Here is a 22,302-nt window from a genome sequence, read left to right on the forward strand (position 1 = left end):
AAGGTTCTCACCTCAAATTTAGCCAACAATTAAATGTATCTAACTTATCCATATTGTAATCCAATTCATATTGAGTGTCCGGGGAAGCAATAATATTGGAACCAATGTCTGAACTGTAAATAAAACGTAGGAACCAATGTCCGGGTTGTCAAAACAAGACAGGAACATTTTTAAGGTTGTCAAAATAACGTAGGAACCAATGTCCGCATGTGTTTAAATTAGTACAGAAACAATAGTTTGTAGGAAACCAATATAGGAGATGCCCATTTGCATCCTACCAGACCCTTGGTAATGGGGGCTATATAGGAGTCACTGTGTTGATCGGTCTGTCCCTAACATTTCATCCGATCTTCACCAAACTTGGTCAGAAGTTGTATCTAGATGATGTCTAGGTCAAGTATGAATATGAGTTTGTCCGGACCATAACTATGTTATTTATCGTTAGATTTTTAAATGACTTGGTACTTTTTTCACCATCATTGGACGGTGTGTCGTGAAAGGAGTACATCGATATCTCCAAGGTCAAGGTCACACTTTGAGTTTAAAAGTCAAAAGTTTGTCCGGACTATAACTATGTCATTTATAGTTAGATTTTGAAATGATTTGGTACATTTGTTCACCATCATTGGAAGGTGTGTCATGCGAAAGAAGAAAGTCGATATTTTCAAGGCCAAGGTCACACTTTGAGTTCAAAGGTCAAAAATGGCCATACATGAGCTTGTCCGGGCCATAACTATGTCGTTCATTGTGATGTTTTAAAATCATTTGGCACATATGTTCACCATCATTGGACAGTGTGTCATGCGAAAGAAGTAAGTCGATATCTCCAAGGTCAAGGTCACACTTGGAATTCAAAAGTCAAAAATGGCCATAAATGAGCTTGTCGGGGCCATAACTATGTCATTCATTGTGAGATTTTAAAATGACTCTGATCATTAATTTTGTTCACAGTTTAATAGCGTTGTGATAAATATAGTTGGTCCAGTACTAGGAGTAATTTAAAGCCCCTATAACGCTTAAAATGAACAGAAGTTTCGTAAAATATTGCGTAAAATAAACATAAACAATCAGTAGCCCTTAAAGCAATAGCCGAAATTTCAACACGAGATGGGGTCTGGTAACATAGATTTAACACAATACTAAATGCTTTTTATTGTTTGTTTGTGGTACAATATATTCAACACATGTTCATGTTCCCAGCGATTTTTTTCCTTCTTTATAAAGTACCGGTAAACGGCACTTTCCCAATTTTATTTTTGGAAAATGCAACATTTAATTAGTTTCCTTTGCAGCTCTATGGCTTGACCCTAGGTAAATATAATATTGACAGCTTGAAAACACTTAGTTATCAATTTAAAAGTATTTGGGAGCAAAATATCAAATACACCAATTTCCCAATTTGAGGTTTTCACGACTTGATTTTTCCCAATTTTGAGATTTTCACGACTCGATTTTTCGCAATTGGACCGGTACGGGTACTTTTCCCAATTGGACAAAAAAAATCGCTGTGTTCCATTTTAGTGTTCCCATGTCGTATGCATAGATATTGTTGCGGTAAATTAAAATGGAATATTTTGTGCCACACAAAAATAAAAAAGAGCATTTTTTATCTTGTAAAATCTAAGTTACCAGAACATATCTAGCGTTGACATTTTGGCAATTGCTATAAGGATCACTGATTGTCTATGATTGTCTAAGTGTTAAATTTATTCTACGAAATAAAAATTTCCGTTTATTTTGAGCACTATAGGGGCTTTAAATCAATTAAAGCGGCCCTCACCAAGTGTACTGTTATGGCCTTAATTAACTAGTGCATAACGGGCAGGATAAAACTGAATGCAAATACAGGAAACAATCCAATCATATAATTGACGCAAAGTCAATGAGACGCCAAATTATGTGGCGTCTCATCAGAGTCTATGCTGTTTGCTTAAATGAATTTCTGTGAGAAATGTTTTTAAATTATAAATAAATATACCAGACATCTCTAATTTTGGAAATAAATTGATCCAATTTAGAAGGATGGGAGAGTCCACTCGGCATAAATGGGTAAACCTATTTATTTTAGCTTGATTTCATAGAAAGCATAACGCTTATTGAAATGCTCTGGAGTTGGTTTCCTGGGTAGAACCAGTATGTGGTGTCTTTGCGGGAGATCTAAAGAGGGCTCCAACAGTGGGGATGAAAACCATGACTTCCCAGTTGCTAGACATACACCATATCGACTACCCCACAGCAGCCAGGGCTATGTTGAAGAGCTTTATTTCACTGTTTCAGGTCAGTGTTATAACCTGGAGAAGGACTCTGTGCCTGGGGTGTCAATTGATCTGGAGTGTAACCTGGCCAGCATGGATACCCTGGAGTTTGTGCTGGTCCGAGAAAACCGTAAGACTTTCAAAAACATATTAGCCACGCTCTGGGAAAACGGGGCTTAATGCATGTCTTGAAGTGTAGTCTCAGATTAGCCTGAGCAGTCTGCTAATGCTCATCAGGGACAACACTTTCAGTTTGTTATGTTTTTGGTTGTAATGAATTCTTTTCTTAATGAAAATCCAGTTGAGATGAAAAGCAGTCTGCACTGGCTAATCAGGGACGACACTTTCCGCTTTTTTGATTTTTTTTTTAAAGAAAGTCTTTAGAAAATGAAAATCCTGTCAAGGCGGAAAGCGTCGTCCTTGATTTGCCAGTGCAGACTGCATAGACTAATCTGGCACGATACTATACGCACTTGCATAAAACCCCGTTTTTCCAGAGCGAGGCTCATGTGTCGTGTAGCAACAGTTGTGCGATAGCCTTCTGATATAATCTTTTTTGTGACTCTTAATGTTTGGACACTGAACAAATAAAAATATATTGTAATTTGCGCAAAATCATAGATAATATTAGATAATGTTAAATGTAAGAACACTGTATTGATTTAACATTTGTTATCCATAAACAGATATCAGTAGGGTTTTAGAAATGATAGAATTCATATTTATTGTTTTATGCTCATACCATCGCTCATTGTAAGAAACAAACACCAAGAACCAGTATGGTGTCTGATTCAAAGAATCAATATGTTGTGTCTACAAACGTTTCTCACCTTTCTGCCGCCACAGGTTCCTGAGGTGAAGCCTAAGAAGTGGACAATGATAAGTCTTTGTTTTTGGAAAATTGGGCTCAATGCATGTGCATAAAGTGTCGTCCAAGATAAGTGTGTGCAGTCTGAGGAGAGCTTTCCTCTTTTATAGAATCTTATGTTTTAAATGAAGTCTTTTCTTTCCAGTTAAGGCCGAAAGTGTCATCCCTGATTAGCCTGTGCGGACTGCAAAGGCTTATCAGGGACAACTTTACGCCAATGCATTTAACCCTTAACTCACAGAACAGGGCTCATGTGTGACAGTGTGTTATGTCTACAAACGTTTCTCGCCTTCCCCTTGTCCACAGGTTCCCGAGGTGACGCCACAGAAATTGACAATGGCAGGTCCTCAGAGATGGCCAAGTCCCTCACGAGTCACCACTACAAGTCCTACCTGGTCAGCATGGTGCACAAACTGAGGACCAACACAGAGGTGCAGTTAGGTGAGGCATTTACAGCTTGCGCTAGGGATTAGGGATTCTCATTCTTGGAAATCTGGGCTAAATGCATGTGCATAGTGTTGTCCCAGATTAGCCTTTAAAGTCCAAACAGGCTAATCAGGGACAACACTTTTCGCTTTAACTTGATTTTTCGCTAAGAAGATACTTTCTTTAAGTGAAAAATATCTCAAAAGTCGAAATTGTTGTCCATGATAAGCCTGTGCGGACTGCAATTATACCCAGATTTCCCAGAATGCACAAACTGAGGACCAACAGGAGGTGCAGCTCTGTACGACATTTATGCCATCTTATTTTCTCCTTTCCCATGTCAATATTTTACGCGTTTATAGAATTTTTGGTTTCAAGGAAGTTTCTTCTAGACTAAGCAAACAACTTGTCCATGGGGAAAGTGTCGCCCATGATAAGCATGTGCAAACTGCATTAAGCCCCATTTTCCCAGATTCTTTGGTTACAAAGCTAACAAATTTGAAATCCTATCAAAATACATGTTGTATGCCCCGTTATTATTTAAATGCATATATTATTAGTTGATAAAACAGGATGGCGGTGTTTGTACCTTTAAATTACGTGGGTATTCCATGCTTGTGGTGATCTGTATATTATCTGCTGAGTCTTGTCACTTGTGCATGTGCCTTAAGTTCAGTCCTCACAGACTAATCAAGGACAACACTGTCAACCTTAGCTTGGTCGCTGAGAAGAGACTTAAAAGAAAAAAACTAAAAAAAGCAGAAAAAGGCGTCTGTGATTAGCCTTGGACGACATTTTACGCAAATGCATTAAGTCCAGATTTCCCAGAACGCTTCTCTGTTCAATTCTTGGGTTGATGTTCCAGGGATAAGCGGAGAAAAGGTAGACATAGACCCTGTGGTAAGCAAAAGCAGTGCGAGAATCTTCCGACAGAAGGCGGTTACCTATGACGCTGATAATATTGCATCATGTGATATCTTTGAGGCGAAAAATGGTGGTAATTTACTGATTGTTTGGATTTTGGTTTTCAGGCTCGACAGATTATGAGCAGACTTGCATAATAAACTATATAGATGAACAGGCATGCATTTGTAAACAATCTGAGGTAATTTTTGCAACGATTGTTTCTATCCCTACACACAAACTGTTTCTTGAAAGTACCACTGCACTTTTTAACATACAAGATTCAAACATGCATGCATTCTTCCTTATTAAATGAGCGTGTGTATGAGTAATTGTCACCGCCCTCTGTTAAAAATTGCTCAAGTTATGCCCCCTTTTAAAATTATAGCTTTTATATCATGTTTATTATGACTTGTATGGTGCTGTTTTGTACTGTTAGGGCAATCGGTCACTTGCCTTAAATAAAGGACCAACTAATTGTTTTTAATGAAAATTCAATACTGCTCCAGCAGCTGGAGTTTCACTTCTTTATATTGAGTAAAACTTTATCAGGGGTATACGTTACTACTCTGACAAGCTCAATTCTACTCTGACATGTCATCGGCTCATTGCTTTGATCATGATGGTGATGGTGTTGGTGATGGTAATGATGGTGGTGATGATGATAATAATGTTGGTGATGGTAATGATGATGGTGGTGTTGATGATGATGGATTGGTGACAGTGGTGGTGAGTTTTATGGTTTTGGGGGTGATGCTGATGATGATTGTGGTGGTGGTGGTAGTGATGATGAAGAAGATTATCATGATAGTGGATATGATAATGATGATGGTGGTGGTTGTAGTGATGGTGATGATGATGGTGGTGGTTGTAGTGATGATGATTATGATGATGGAAGTGGTTGTAGTGATGGTGATGATGATGGTGGTGGTTGTAGTGATGGTGATTATGATTATGATGATGGTGGTGGTTGTAGTGATGATGATTATGATGATTATATACAACAATGATGATAGTCTTACAACACTCCAACTCCATTAGGCCTTCATATATATTTCCGCAAGCCTCTTATAGCTAAGAAACTCGTTACAACTTCAACAGAACAATCACAAGATATTCTTTTCATCCATACATATTATATCTCTGTTTCTGTTGTGCAGGTAAATCAGTGTTCCGTCTTGCCTACTTCAATGGGCACGAGTTCAAACACCGCGACTTTGAGGCAGACACTGCAGTGTGTTATGAGATTGCACTGAAGTTTAACAACATACTGGAGCTCAGGTTGAGTCCTGTAGGGAAGGAATACGTTGCCAACAGAGACAAGAAGTTTATGAAGAAGCGGGATTCTTTATTGATGTGAAACTTAAATACTGTTTATTGTTTAATCATTAGTATTAATGGGAAATTATTTTCGTTGCTTTTGTGGGTTGACCAATCCACAAACTTAACACAAATACATTTGTAAAATGGCTTAGGCAAATTCTTGCTTTTTTCCGAAATCAGAAATCAATGGTTTACGTGTCCATACAAGTCTTTTTTTTAAACCACGAATTGAATGCCAACGAATGTAAATGATTTTGAAGTTCTTTGAAGGTGGAAATGTCTTCTTTGCTACAATACTTTTTTAATTTGTTTTAAATGGTTTGCTTTTCTACAGCCCATTTAATTGTAACCAGGAATGCCTATTAGAATGTCTTGATTTCCCAATAAAATTTGTTTTGGGGGAATTTTAAACTTTGCCATTTTCTGTACATGTCTAGTCATGTTATGACTTTGAGTTTGTTTTACACTTATTTATATTTATAAATATTAACTGTACTGTTTCAAATCCATAGTCTTATTGAGACATAATCAGCAGCAAAAGCGACAGCAACAACAGAAGCAGCAGCAGTAGCATCCTTCTCATCATCAGTATCATCATCGTCGTCATCATCAACATTCCCATCCTCATCAATATCATCATTACCTGTGGCAGCTCAAACAATATCAACATCGTCATTGTTGTCGTATTCATTATTGTTCCGTCTGTTTTTCATATTATCATTAAAATCAACATCGTCGGAAACAATTACATTAGGAACAAATGGACTGAAATCCTAACATGTGCATTAGATTATCATTATCATGACAACAACATTAACAATATGAAATGGCATTAAGTCATGATAGACATACGGGAATCATTTAGGAATGTAAACTCTTAGCCTCGTTACAAGAATTGAATACACATTAAAATACTCTGTAACCAGTCAAGTATGCATGCAATCAATTTTGCAGATGCAACATACTGCATACTGTTCGGAAAATGTATCACACTTTTATACATAATATATACACATATATACATATCAAATTGGTGTTATACAGTCACATGTAATACTTTTCTAGTTTATGGTTTGATCTTTAACATAATTGATCGACAATCGCATTGGCATCAGAGTCAATTTACTGTAAAAATCAAAATGTTGCTGTTCTGTTGTTTAGATATGTAAAAATGTTTTCAATTATTGACACAATCAACAAGTTAATATCAATTGTATGTCGCATGTATCACTTCACTAGGTCAAGGTGGTACATTAATTGATCTGAAGTCCAATTGATATGCGGCATCCGTCAAAAAATGTCAAGTCAGTGTAGACGTTTTTTAAAAACTCCTCATCTATGATATTGTTAACATAATCACCATCATCAGCAACACTGTCACGTACAGACCAGGCAGCAGAAGACCGATAGTCGGTGTTAGGTGTCCGGTCATAAATTCTAAATCGTTTCACTTCAACGTGCTCTAGAGCGTCAAGTTCCTGTTGGATGGGAATGTATTCCTCTGGTGGAATCTTATTGATCACGAGATAATCCTCAATTTTAAAACAAGCGAATTCCAACCTACACTCAAGTGATTGAGTGCATGCAGACAGTTTGTTCATCAGGTGGCGAAGTTCTGATGGAGACAATCTATCATAACAGGCAGTCAAATACTTCAATGATGGAGGAAGCTGTAGGTCGATATATTCATGTGAAATAGAATACACTGCAAGCGTTTCCAGCTGTGAGAGGTATGTTAGTGACAGTACATGAGGTACATTATGATCATGCAGTCTCAGATGCTTTACATTCAGACCGTGCAGAGTCTCCCCTAGACCAGGAATATCTCTATAAACAGTGAGTGTACATGTATTGTTTACATCCGTTATTATTGATGCATCTACTACTGGATACTCCATAAACTCCATAAATGAAACGTACAACGAGAGATTACACATCACCTTATGATCGAGTGTCAACATCGTGCTTAACAGACTGCGTAGCCAGGTGGAGTCATTGAGTTCACTTTTAAATATTAAATAAATGTATTCTATGGACTGGAGTACTGGAGTATAGTCTGCACATGTCACTGGATCAGCACCGTTAAGTAGACACCATGTATGAACGACACTGTTGAAATCAAACCCTAGCAATTCAATGTGAGTAAGTTTGTTAAGTATGAGAAGCGGTTTCGGTAACACTTTCACATCATTGCTGATAGTTAAAGAATTTAAATTTTCGAACAGTGACAAATCAAGTCCATCATATGTTGTAAGTATTTCAATACGTTGAAGAGTCTTATAATTATTAAGAGAGAGTGGTAATAAAGTTACTTTATGGTTAAGATTAATTGATTGTATGTGTTCACAATGTGACAAGTCGAGCGCTTCACATTTACAATCTATCTCCAGATGTGTCAACTTCTTCAGTCCCACCAGCGCATGTGGTTGCAATGTATGCATAGAATTATAGTGTACATAACATCGGAGCTTTAGCCGTTCAAGGTTGTGACACGATGACAAGGCGATCTCGATACCAGATTCAGACGATCTGAATTGTTCCTCGTCGTCTCGTGTAGAGACGCCATGATCCTTACGTGCAGGTAAGGCAACAGGTCCAGGTCCCTGACAACGGGAAGACGACGCGTCTTGTGAACGTATTGTTACAGGTTTGTTGTCAATGGAAACACATAAAGATCGAGCCCGTGAAGTGTTCAGTGCCCAGATCTGGATTAAATCTTTGGCATCATCACTGTTGTCGAATTTAAAGTGACTCAGATGTAGGTGTATTGGAGTGTTCTTGTTGGCTACAGCCTCCCTATAACCCGAGAGGATGCAGTTTTGGAAAGAATCGTCAAACTTGCTATTAAAGTCAAGCTCATCCTGGAAAGAATCGTCAAACTTGCTATTAAAGTCAAGCTCATTCATGAGTGTAGATAGTTTATTCGCTGCAGAAATGTTGAAGCCACACAGGAATATAAATATTTGAGATATGTCAAGATATGAATTGTCATGGCATTTGAGATACCCGGAAATGACGCCATCAATTACGTCTGCATTCATATGGATATGAAAAGCAGTGAGGAATTCCTGGATTGTTTTATGGACAAACGACACTGTCTGATCAGTACGTTTTTTACCTTTTCTTTCAGATAATAATCCTGAATCTAGTGCGAACTGCTTTGCAGTTTCAGGCAAATGAGCCCTCAAGTCTATGTCGCTGAACACGAGTGATGATTCTTTTTTATTTGAAAACAAAAATGAGAACGCAGCTTTGGCTATAGCATCTATATGTTCCATGTTTGGTTTAACATACTCCGTGAGAGAAAAACAGTTTACTGGTAATGGGTGGTATCGATCGAAATAACCAGTTTGTGAGTTAGCTTTTATACACATATTATCAAGCATAGTAGTGTACAGTTCACACAGTGACGATCCGGTAAGACGTTTCGCTCCATCATCAACCCACGTACAAAGGACAAGAGTGTTCAGCATAGGCGAAGATGATATCGACTCAAGGTTGTGACTGTGGAGGAATTTTTCAAACAGCTTCACGCTTTCTTTGATGTCATTTGATTCGTCAAGTAGGCATCTTAATATATTTTCATTGAATTCTTTAGGATTGCTTATACCCTCTAGACCCAACAAAATGTCAATTTGTAAATTGCTGATACGTTTATCAGCCAGTTTCCATGGTCTAGAAGTTGTCAGTACAATGCACTGGTCCTTAGGAATTCCGTCCATGACAGGCAGAGATTCTATACATGGCCACTCATCCAAACCGTCTTGAATGATTAGATACATTACATTTTTCAATATTTTTAAGACCAGTTTGTACGCACTCTCCCATTCGTCTTCCGGATACATTTTGTGGATGAGCTGGGTTTCTATCATGCGAGTTACATGTGTCTGTTCTCTCGAATCGCGCAACGAGATGAAAACCAGAACCCTGAATTTCTGAAGGGTATCAACGTCACCAAACATCTTTTGTTCTTTTGTAGATTTCACGATCGGCGCATGCACATTACACCAATCGTGAACTAATTTGGTAGCAAAATACGATTTTCCGCTGCCAGGCTCACCTTGTAAATATATACGGCTTAACCCTCCGGAAAAGCAATCGCTGTATTTGTGTATTTGTTCTTGTTGCACGCGTTTACCATCTTTTTCGATTTTCATCTTGTGTATTTTTTGAGTGGCATAGATGTCTTGTATTCGTTTATTGAGACTGGTGTCTAATGTGGACAGGGGTACGCAGATTACACTGTGACGGTAATGGTCTATCAATCGCCTGAGAAGATCTGAAATAATAATGAAGCTCAATAACAAAGGATTACGTTATTGGACGTTCATCCTTATAACAAATGTGTTGAGCAATTTGCATTATGATTGGACCAAACATGACATTGTGTCTCCTAGAGTGTTAAAACGGCTATTAACCTGAAACCATTTTAAACTAAGCCTATATACAAAAAAGATCAATGTTCTGGCCAAATTTGATGAACTAGTGAATTCTAGAGTGTAAAGAAGTGTTTTTTCCTTTTTATCAAACTTTTGACCGCGCGTGATTCCGGTTCAAACTCCAGGCCGAGATTATACTGGGAATAATGTTCTGACCAAGTTTCATGAAGATTGGACAATGAATGTGGCCTCTAGAGTGTTAACACCGCATACATTATAAGTTTACGATAGATGGCGGATGATTCGCGGCAGATGACGGACACAAAGTGATCACAAAGCTTCCATTTAGCACATGTTTTATTCCGGAGACTCTCAAAGTTACATTTTATTTTTTCTCTGAACCAGTGTATCGCACGTTGAATGATTAATTTAAATTAGGGATGCAAGAGGTTACAAAAATCATTAACAGGTTAACCTTTTGCCGTAACCGGTTATTAACCGGTTAACCGAAGCACATGAAGTAATAATAATGATTAAGAGTAAGTAAAAATGTCATACCGCTCGAACCGCACTATAGAAACAAAAGTAATTTCAGATTTGACAACGCTTGCGTTTATAACATGCCAGTTTCGTAATAAAATGTATTATATATATAATTTTTCCTACGTAAATGCATTGGAGAAAAAAAAATGAAAAACTACAATATCTTCATTTTCACGTGTCATTAACTTATTTTTGGTTGGGCCGCTTTTATTACGTTCGCTCACAAAAATGGTGTGTTCCTTTGTTCAGTCGGTTTTAATTTTTGAAACTCAAATTGACTTCATATTCAAATCATTTTTTTCCTTCCAGTGAGACGTAAAGTGGGTGGTTCAACGAACCCACATCTCTTCTTATTCGATAATTGCATATTTGTTGTTTGCATTTTAGCGTCTGTTGCCGAAGTATTATCGTTTGATATTCATTATACATTTTAAAAATGAGGGTAAAAAAGGACACTAATTGAAATTTAATAACTTATATAATCAGTATACGTATTTAATAGCGAAGTAACTAAGTATTATGATCTCAAATACTTACAGTTACGTATGTTTGTTAACGTACCATAGCGCGCAAATTTTAAGCAATTACACAAAAGATAAATGTAACGGTTTTATTTTTTAAATATTTTTAATTGATGTTTAATTATTTAATAAGTTAATAATTTACTTTCTTAAATAAAACTTACATTGGACGGTAATGGTGGAATCGTTGGTTGTAAATTATACTAATAATATTATATTCTGATAAAGAAATACGCCGTAAACTCGACAAAATTTCAACAACGAATGCAATTCTTGATAAAATTGTTACTAATAAACACGGTATTTTCGAGAGCAATCTGTGATGGATATTGGTTAACAAAACATCAAAATAAGCCTTCCAATGTATCAACTGATTTTTATCGCGTGTTCGATTAAGTGTAAATAAAGTCTTCGCTAATAGCTCGCACTCCCCGCAGTTCGCTAGTTACATTTTCTCGAGTCAAACAAAACAATAGGGCCAATTATCAAAATGTTACCCCTTTTTGTTATCACAAAGGTATTGATTTATTGCTTTATTACTTTGATTGCTGACACGTTATTTATTACCGTCGATGGTGCGGCATGTTGTTTTAACTAATCGCCAGCGCAAGTTGGCAGTATGTCACGCGCAAAAAGAAAAATTATACGAATTTTTCCATGAAAAAAATATAATCAATTACTTTTTCCCATGTTAACGTTTTCCGGAAAATGTAACCGGTTAACTGATCGTTTCGGTAGGTAAACCGGTTAACCTCTTGCATCCCTAATTTAAATCCCATGTCTACCATTTACTTACATATACAGGTAAAGACAATCAAATGGATAACACTGTTTTAATGAGCTTTTAACATACAATGTATACAATTCACAAAATACTCAATACATTAAATTATTTTTTTCACCAGGAATAATGGTGATACCAGGCATATTTATATGTGAAGCCTGTGTATGATTTGGTGTGTATGTGGAGAATGGCCGTATACATAATGTAATGACCAATCCCCTAAATTAGTTATGTTTCCGGGCCAAGAATCGAGCCTACCGACCCTGATGTATGTGGCTCTGCGCTCTAGCAAGATGTTATTACAATAGCAACACGCTTATAAAAATAAATCATGTTGTATCCCTCCGTGGTCCATTCGAAAGTAGTGCCTATTTCTAAAGAGATCCTTTTCTCTTCGGGTTTAAAAGCAATTTAGCGATGGCACCCATGCCTTTTGCAATTAATTCCTGCATCCTATGTGTGTCTGCAACATTTCGGTGCATTTCATTGGGGATTACGTTGAAAGATGAACGTTTGGGGTGCTTTTATTGAAGTACGGGGCTTTTGTTGAAATTTCAATTGTTAAACTCTGTTTTCCGAGGGTGCTTGCCTTTGAGCGAATTTACTTTCTTAGAAGTTGCGAGACCATATATTTTTGAGTGCATTTATTGAAGAGGACAGATTTATCTTTAAAATGATACCGGTGTTGCAAAATTTGGTATATCAGAAAAATAAGAAAAATGCTTTGTAAGTTGGCGGTTTTATAATGGGACCCTATGGGAAATGGAATTAGTGTATTATAACTCTAAAACAGCGCATATACCGAGTCTTCGGGGCCAATATTTAAGAAAATCACTATTAAGATGGGTTATTTTATTGATTTGATTACTTTTAGCGGGAAAACAAATGATTTATATAATAATCGATGTGTTTTATACTTTTTTAAGGGAAAACGTAAATGTTCAGGTAAAAAAAAGTAAAAAAAAGTACGGACACCCGACTTTTGCGCCGCGGTGCTCACTCGATAGTGCTTTAAGAAACTTTCAGCACGTTTAACACATCAGTTATGTCCATTGCATGCAAATACGTGTAGATCAGCTGCTCATTTCTTTGTTTTATATGATTTGCACGCGAATTTAGGTCGTATAACCTTCAGAATCCAAGTACAGAAAACGGAAGCAAGATGGCTTATATTGTGTGATACTCAAATGCTTTGTTAAGTTATTTCTAGTTGTCAGATCGACCTGAAATTTTGTATTTGTGGTACTAATAGATTAATAATGATGTAGATGCGTTTTCTTTATGATCCGAACAGTTAATGTTTCCTTTAAGGTTACACCACACTAAATCATTTTGTATCCCTCCGTGGTCCATTCGAAAGTAGTGCCTATTTCTAAAGAGTTCCTTTTCTCTTCGGGTTTAAAAGCAATTTAGCGATGGCACCCATGCCTTTTGCAATTATTTCCCTCATTTATTGAAGTACGGGGATTTTGTCGAAATTTCAATTGTTAAACTCTGTTTTCCGAGGGTGCTTGCCTTTGAGCGAATTTTTCTTTCTTAGAAGTTGCGAGACCATATATTTCTGAGTGCATTTATTGAAGAGGACAGATTTATCTTTAAAATGATACCGGTTTTGCAAAATTTGATATATATGAAATATAAGAAAAATGCTTTATAAGTTGGCGGTTTTAAAATGGGACCCTATGGGAAATGGAATTAGTTTATTATAACCTTAAAAAAGCGCATATACCGAGTCTTCGGTGCCAATATTTAAAGAAAATCACTATTAAGATGGGTTATTTTATTGATTGGATTACTTTTAGCCGGAAATCATATGATTTATATAATAATGGATGTGTTTTCTACTTTTTTAAGGGAAAACGTGAATTTGCGGGTAAAAACAAGTAAAAACAAGAAATGTGTTTGTCAGAAACACTATGTCCCCTTCTGCGCCGCTTTGATTTAGTTTTTTTGACCTTTGACCTTGAAGGATGACCTTGACCTTTCACCACTCAAAATGTGCAGCTCCATGAGATACATATGCATGCCAAATATCAAGTTGCTATCTTCAATATTGCAAAAGTTATTGCAAATGTTAAAGTTGGCGCAAACCAACAGACCAACCAACCAACAGACAGGGCAAAACAATATGTCCCCCACTATAGTGGTGGGGGACATACAAAAGTACGGACACCCGACTTTTGCGCCTCGGTGTTCACCCGATCTTGCTTAAAGAAACTTTCAGCACGTTTAACACATCAGTTATGTCCATTGCATGCAAATAAGTGTAGATGAGCTGCTCATTTCTTTGTTTTATATGATTTGCACGCGAATTTAGGTCGTATTACCTTCGAAATCCAAGTACAGAAAACGGAAGCCAGATGGCTTATCATGTGTGATACTCAAATGCTTTTTTAATGTATTTCTAGTTGTCAGATCGACCTGACATTTTGTATTTGTGGTACAAATAGACAAATAATGATGTAGATGCATTTTCTTTATGATCCGAAAAGTTTAAGTTTCCTTTAAGGTTACACTACACTAAATCATTTTGTATCCCTCCGTGGTCCATTCAAAAGTAGTGCCTATTTCTAAAGAGTTCCTTTTCTCTTCGGGTTTAAAAGCAATTTAGCGATGGCGCCCATGCCTTTAGCAATTATTTCCCGCATCCTCTGTGTCTGCAACATTTTGGTGTATTTCATTAGGAATTACGTTGAAAGATGAACGTTTGGGGTGCTTTTATTGAAGTACGGGGCTTTTGTCGAAATTTCAATTGCGAAATTCTGTTTTCCGAGGGTGCTTGCCTTTCAGCGAATTTTACTTTCTCAGGAGTTGCGAAACCATATACATGTATGTTTGAGTGCATTAATTGAAAGAGGACAGATTAATCTTTAAAATGATACTGGTCTTGCAAAATTTGATATATAGGAAAAATGCTTTGTAAGTTGGCGGTTTTATAATTGGACCCTATGGGAAATGGAATAAGTGTATTATAACCATATGTTCAGGAAAAGGTTCTTTGTTTAACGCGGTCAGGTTAGGAAACTTTTATAAACGGCGTGCGCGCCCAATATGTTTCAATTTGTAACGAGACCCAAACCGTCGGGAAAAGACATTGTGAAGAGTATACTATCACATTAAATAGCGCAGGTGGTGACAGATTCTGAAATATTTGGCTCAAAACACCGCTGCTCTTCCGTGTCTCAAAAACTAACAACATCGTGATTTCCACTGGCTTGTCATTGATGAAGAGGGTTTGGCAATGTGTGTATGATCTGAGAATGAAAGGCAGGAGTGTTGAAACTGGTTTAAACAAAATGACTCCATCATCCATTTGTCAATATACAATAAGTACTAATATTTACAAACAACCACCGTCACTGTGAATTTATAATGACTTAATTGGAATAAGAATTGCTGAGAATTATCAATATCCAACAATTAAGCGCTAATCTGATCCAGAAATATGTACGTTTTGATCAAATTGTAAAAAAAACTAATTGACAAATAGTTTTGAGGGAAAAAACTAATTGTTACAAAAAGCTTGCAGTGAAAACTAATTGACCCAAAATCTTATCTGTTGCCCTGTAATCCCATGGAAAGCTGATAACGTAACGCAAAATGAGTATAACATATTTAATAAATTTAATAAATTAAAACAAAAATGTTTATATATAGCCAGTCTATGAAAACTTCCATTACAGCATTTAGTTTACACCCATTTATTTAGGCTCGAATGCATCGAAAGCCTCATGCTTATTGAAACGCTCTGAAGTCCGTTTCCTGGGCTTAGAACCAGTATTTGGTGCCTTTGAGAGATATCTTGAGAACGCTCCCACAGTGGGGATCGAACCCGTGACCTTCAGATCGCTAGGCGTACACCATATCCATTACGCCAAGGCAATCTTAAAGCATTTGAGTTAATGATTTGCATCACACAGAAGAGGAAAATATTATTATACAATATTTCACACCAAACATAAAACCCCTGACTCTTGCGGTTTCATAGACACATACGAAATGACGGACGATTAACATCAAGGTGTCCTTAAAGCTTCCCAAAAGCATAAGGTGCTCAGGTAAGCTAAAGAAAGACATATTGAAAAACATAAAGACATATTCAGAAGAATGACTGACTGACAATTAGACAGACACACACACACAAACAGACAGACAGACAGACATTCAGTCAATGTTACCATATGAGATTTGAACAATTACTGAGTCTTCTAAAAAAGTAAACATACATCGGATGCCACGATGAGTGAAGCTGTTGAATTCTGCCCTTATGTATGTAATATTAAGTACTAACATTCAGAAGTAACGTGTCTAATGAAAACATAATTTTATAGATATATATAAATATGACATTTTAAAAGAAAATACGTTCGCCTTACATACGTAATATGACAAGACTTATTTCCACACGAATGATTTTTCTCTTTTATTTGACTGTCAAAGGCACCTACAATGGTCGAAATCTTAATACATTTCCACTAAAGCCCGTTCAATATCCGCTATTGTCCCTAATAATACGTAACCGAATGAAATCTAAGGAAACAAGAGGGCCATGTATCGCTCCACTGATATTTTATGCGATAAAAACGTGCAATGCGCACGGGTTGAACTAATTATGTAAACAACGTCCTAGACTGGTCTGAGCATATGCAGAAATGTTTTCGATCTAGCTTTTGAACTGATGGGTATTCATATTAACGGCAATAAAAAAGCTTATACATTTTATTTATTTTTATATATGGGATGATAAAGTTCCAAATGCCATTCTTGGCCTTTCAATAGACCATAACTCCTTCTGAAGAGTTTGTTTTCGTTTGAAAACAGGACTTCCGGTTCCAAAAAGAAGAAATTGATCATGATGAGCAATTGCTCCTTTTATCACAATGAGTCCTACCCCACCCAGCCAATTTTTAATAGTCCTTTACAATATTATTTCTCGTCTGCAATCTCTTCCAACTTGGGGCAGTCCAAAATGTTGCGTTTGGTAAAGGGTTAACATTTATGGATAGTTAACATGTTGGTCTACCTTTCACGCTCGACATGTATGCATTTATCTCTTATAATTTATATAATATAATTAAAAAAATATGTCAAGTGTATTTTGATAAACCTTAAGTTTGAGAAGAAAATAGTATATTCATCCCATAATGATTAAATAGCAAAAGTTCAACGACTTCCTGTGGTAATGTTTTTTGATGAATCAAATTTTCTTGAACAACTTTTTAATGGGAGCCTTTAAGGGATAAATATCGCCCCAGTGGCATTATTTGAACAAACTTGGTAGAGAACTATAAGATGTCACTACATACCAAATTTGGTAGCCCTATGCCAAATGGTTATGGACAGGAAGATTTTTAAAGTTTGCACAAAAGAGGCTTTATATAAGCATATGTTCAGTTTTGTGACTGCCGAGGCAGGGTCAAATTTAAGCCCAGGGGAATAATTTGAACACATTTGATAGAGGACTATAAGATGTCACTTCATACGAAATTTAATAGCCCTAGGCTCTATAATTATGAACAAGAAGATGTTTTAAGTTTGCACAAAATAGGCCTTATTTAAACATATGTTTATTTTTGTGACCCCCGGGGCAGGGTAAAATTTAACCCCCAGGGGCATAATTGGAAAAATCTTGGTAGAAAACTTTAAGATTTTAATACATACCAAATTTGGTAAAAATAGGTCCAATGGTTATGGACGAGATTTTAAAAGTTTGCACAAAAAAGGCCCAATGTAAGCATATGTTCATTGTGTGACCCCTGGGGAGCGGTCAAATTTGATTCCACGGGCTTGATTTGAATAAACTTGGTAGAGGACTATTTGATGTCACTACATACCAAATTTTGTAGCCCTATGCCATATGGTTATGGACAAGACGATTTTTAAAGTTTGCCTAAAATAGGCCTTATTTAAGCATACAATGGATGTTCATTTCTGTGACCCCCGGGGCATGCAGGGTCAAATTTGACACCAGGGGCATAATTTGAACAAACTAAGTAGATAACTATTAGATGTCACTACATACCAAATTTGGTAGCCCTAGGCCCTACGGTTATGGACAAGAAGATTTTTAAAGTTTTCACAAAATAGGCTTTATATAAGCATATGTTCATTTTTGTTACCCCCAGGGCAGAGTCAAATTTGACCCCAGGGGCATAATTTGAACAAACAAAGTAGAGAACTATTAAATGTCACTACATACCAAATTTGGTAGCACTGGGCGCAATGGTTATGGACAAGAAGATTTTTTAAAGTTTGCACAAAATAGGCTTTATATAAGCATATGTTCAATTTATTGACCCCCAGGGCGAAGTCACATTTGACCCAGGGGCATAATTTGAACAAATTTGAAAGAGGTTCACCCTAGGAACATTTGTGAGAAGTTTTAACAGATTTGGACTTGTAATGTAGGAGAAGAAGATGATTTAACGCACGCACGACGGACACAGGACCATGACATAAGCGCCAATGGCCTCTGGCCAGTGGAGCTAAAAAAACTATAGCTAGTAGCAATAATAAAGCAATCAATCCAAAAATGATCTTTAAACGATTCCAAAATTACCGGTAATATATATAATATTATTGAGTGGATTTGTATATGTATCCTCTACGACATTATGTTTTAATAAGTGTTACGTGCACTTTGAAGATAGCGGGTCCAAATATTAACAAGCAAATTCGTAGCATTGATATCCCCCGCAAGATATATTTTGTTTAAGATGGGTGCAAATCGGATGGATGAACATACTACGAGTAAAAAGCATTTTTTCAAGATACAAAGGGCCATAACTCTGTTATTAACAGATGGTGTACAATGCCATTTGGTGTACATCATCATCTTATCCATATAAATATATATACTCATACCAAGTTTCTATGAACTCTTCCAAAGCACTTCCAAGATATGGCTCCGAACACAAAAGTGCCTACAGTAAAAAGCATTTTTTCAAGATACAAAGGGCCATAACTCCGTTATTAACAGATGGTGTACAATGCCATTTGGCGTGCATCATCGTCTTATCCATATATATACTCAAACCAAGTTTCAATGAAATCCACCAAAGCACTCTCAAGAAATGGCTCCGGACACAAAAGTGCCGGACGGACAGCCGGACGGACGGACAGCCGGACGGACGGACAGCCGGACGAACAGGCCGGCCGGACAACACCAAACCAACATCCCTCCGCCTCTGGCGGGGGATAAAAAGAATGAATGGCATGTTTAAGTCAATATTAGGCAACTCATTACTGGCATGTTTATCTTATTATAACACGTATCGTTTTACACTCCGTAGTTGGGCATGTATATTGCTTATATGTTATGTGTTTGCTTACCGTTACATTGCATTTCGAAATCTGTGTCCTCCTTTTGTGTCTTGATGCCTATGCTATCTTTAGTAAGATCTGCTAGGAGTGTTTTTGCTTGTTTCGAAAGTTCGGTCACACCAGCCTCTGTGGCAGAAGTAACAGCGTCACATCCTTCCATCGTGGCCGACTCTATGACCCGCTGTCCTTTGATCACGGTAGCCTTTACTTCCGTCACACCAGCCTCTGTGGCAGAAGTAAGCGCGTCATGACCTTCCATTGTGGCCGACTCTACGACCCCCTGTCCTTTGATAACTGTAACATTGACTTCCGTCACACCAGCCTCTGTGGCAGAAGTAACAGCGTCATGACCTTCCATTGTGGCCGACTCTATGACCCACTGTCCCTTGTTAACTGTAGTCTTAACTTCCGTCACACCAGCCTCTGTGGCAGATGTAATAGCGTCATTACCTTCTATTTTGGCCGACTCTATGACCTGCTGTCCTTTGATCACTGTAGTCCTAACTTCCGTCACACCAGCCTCTGTGGCAGAAGAAACAGCGTCATGACCTTCCATTGTGGCAGACTCTACTACCCGCTGTCCTTTGATCACTGTAGCCTTGACTTCCGTCACACCAGCCTCTGTGGCAGAAGTAACAGCGTCATGACCTTCCATTGTAGCCGACTCTATGACCCACTCTCCTTTGATCACTGTGGCCTTAACTTCCGTCACACCGGCCTCTGTGGCAAAAATAACAGCGTCACGTCCTTCCATTGTGGCCGACTCTACGACCTGCTGCCCTTTTATCATTGTAGCATTAACTTCCGTCACACAAGCCTTTGTGGCAGAAGTAACAGCGTCATGACCTTCCATTGTGGCCGACTCTATGGCCCATTGTCCTTTGATCACGGTAGCCTTGACTTCCGTCACACCAGTCTCTGTGGCAGAAGAAACAGCGTCATGACCTTTTATTGTGGCCGACTCTACGACCTGCTGTCCTTTGATTACTGTAGCCTTGATTTCCGTCACACTAGCCTCTGTGGCAGAAATAACAGCGTCACGTCCTTCCATTGTGGCCGACTCTATGACCTGTCGTCCTTTGATCACTGTAATATAGGGAGGTATATTGAATAATAGAGGCGAAACCATGGTATTCTCATATGAACTGTAATCAATGGAGGTATATCGAATGACAGAGACGCGACCATGGTATTCTTATATGAACTATTGTCAAGGAATGAATAATGAATAATAGCGGCGCAACCTTGGAATTCTCATATGAACTGTAATCAAGGGAGGTAAAGTGAATGACAGAGACGCAACCATGGTATATTTATATGAACTGTAATCAAGGAAAAATACTGAATGAGGGAGACGAAACCATGGTATTCTTATATGAGCTGTAATCAAGGAAAGAATACTGAATGAGAGAGACGAAACCATGGTATTCTTATTTGAACTGTAATCAAGGCAAGAATACTGAATGAGAGAGTCAAAACCATTGTATTCTTAAATGAACTGTAATCGAGGCAAGAATACTGAATGAGAGAGACGAAACCATGGTATTCTTATATGAACTGTAATCAAGGAAAGAAAACTGAATGAGAGAGACGAAACCATTGTATTCTTATATGAACTCTAATCGAGGAAAGAATACTGAATGAGAGAGACGAAACCATGATGATGGTATTCTTATATGAACTGTAATCAAGGAAAGAATACTGAATGAGAGAGACGAAACCATGGTATTCTCATATGAACTGTACTCACGGGATGTATACTAAATTATAGAGGCGTGATCATGGTATTCTCATGTGAACTGTAATCAATGGATATTACTTACTAAGTAATGACAAAGCACGACCCTGGTATTCTAATATGAACCAACATCATTCATATAAGCCTAGATAGTGACGAGACGAGATAAACAATCTGACCAAGTTTTATCTAGATTAAGTCATTAAAGTGTCCCGTAGAGTGGTAACAAGGTTTTTCAAAGATCTGACCTGCTTGCCTAGTGTTAAGACGCACGTGATCCAGATTTGAACTCGACCAATACATTATCAAGATTGAGTCATTAATATTTCCTATTTAGAGTGGTAACAATGTTTTACTAAGATCTGACCTGGTGACCTAGTAGTTTGACACACGTGACACATATTAGAAGACGGCATAGATATTGTCCAGATTTACATTCTTACTTAATTTCATAAAATTGGATGGAAAATAGAGCGAAAAGTGGACCACGCACACCGTACGACCACCGGACATAGGATACTTTTTTACTAAAATGTGACCTTGGCCGAGTTTTTATTAGAACCAATGTTCTGATCAAGAAGATTGGACTAAAATGTGACCCCTAGAGTGTTCTAAAGGTTAAACTATAGTCATTCATGTATAAGGAAAATGTTCCCCTTCATGTTGCGGCCATGTTTTGTGATGAACCAGAACCGTTTTTTAACACAACTAAGACATCTTTGGAACAAATGTTCTGACCAAACTTTTTACCTCCCACGATCCAGTTTCAAACTCGGCCAAGATATTATTGCAACAAATGGTATACCAAGTTTTATGAAGATTGGTATATAAATGTGGCCTCTAAAGTGTTCACAAGATAAAAAGGACAACATACGAGATACAAGCGGCGAACGACGGGCAAAAGCCGATAACAAAAGCTCATTATGTTCAGGTGAGCTTACACTGTTACAGTATAGCCATATAGTAAGACAGGGTTCCCAGCCTTTTGTATGATCAAAATTCCCCGATTTTTCCCTGATGGAAAATAAAAATTCCATGATCATAATTTTTACTTATATCTTGTTTTAGACACCCTAAATAAATAGCAGTTGCAGACAATAACATGCATAATATTTATGTAATTTTAAAACAAATGCATCCCATCTCGCCTCACAGCCATCCTTTCCTCGGCTTTTCATGTATCTTCATTGAATGTTTTCGACACAAGTCGGGAAAGTCTGACCAAACAAAATTCCCTGA

The 22,302-nt window shown here is 37.4% G+C and overlaps 4 protein-coding genes and 1 pseudogene across 7 annotated transcripts in view; 3 read left to right on the top strand and 2 right to left on the bottom strand.

Moving 5' to 3' along the window:
• LOC127844958 (target of rapamycin complex 2 subunit MAPKAP1-like) overlaps positions 1-6,270 on the top strand; it is a 153,440-nt gene extending 147,170 nt beyond the window's left edge. The window contains exons 10-13 of the mRNA XM_052375545.1: positions 2,278-2,385; positions 3,430-3,564; positions 4,415-4,546; positions 5,613-6,270. Of these exons, the coding sequence (XP_052231505.1) occupies positions 2,349-2,385; positions 3,430-3,564; positions 4,415-4,546; positions 5,613-5,812 (504 nt within the window). The 5' untranslated portion in view covers positions 2,278-2,348 and the 3' untranslated portion in view covers positions 5,813-6,270. The remainder of the gene's footprint in view (positions 1-2,277; positions 2,386-3,429; positions 3,565-4,414; positions 4,547-5,612) is intronic.
• LOC127844954 (uncharacterized) overlaps positions 1-22,302 on the bottom strand; it is a 345,343-nt gene that overhangs the window by 186,668 nt on the left and 136,373 nt on the right. The gene's annotated exons all lie outside the window — the stretch shown is intronic.
• The window catches only part of LOC127844952 (target of rapamycin complex 2 subunit MAPKAP1-like), a 567,740-nt gene that overhangs the window by 135,918 nt on the left and 409,520 nt on the right, over positions 1-22,302 (top strand). The window lies entirely within an intron of this gene.
• Positions 1-22,302, bottom strand: part of LOC127844950 (ankyrin repeat domain-containing protein 50-like) — a 492,344-nt gene that overhangs the window by 16,906 nt on the left and 453,136 nt on the right. For 2 of the 3 annotated variants that reach the window (XM_052375516.1, XM_052375515.1), the window contains exon 8: positions 19,335-20,394. The exons of the other annotated variant lie outside the window; for it this stretch is intronic. In XM_052375516.1, the coding sequence (XP_052231476.1) occupies positions 19,335-20,394 (1,060 nt within the window). The remainder of the gene's footprint in view (positions 1-19,334; positions 20,395-22,302) is intronic. 3 annotated transcript variants of the gene reach the window in all.
• LOC127844953 (target of rapamycin complex 2 subunit MAPKAP1-like) overlaps positions 1-22,302 on the top strand; it is a 225,492-nt pseudogene that overhangs the window by 11,323 nt on the left and 191,867 nt on the right.

The sequence above is a fragment of the Dreissena polymorpha genome, chromosome 9, assembly GCF_020536995.1.
Source record: "Dreissena polymorpha isolate Duluth1 chromosome 9, UMN_Dpol_1.0, whole genome shotgun sequence".
Taxonomy (NCBI): domain Eukaryota; kingdom Metazoa; phylum Mollusca; class Bivalvia; order Myida; family Dreissenidae; genus Dreissena; species Dreissena polymorpha.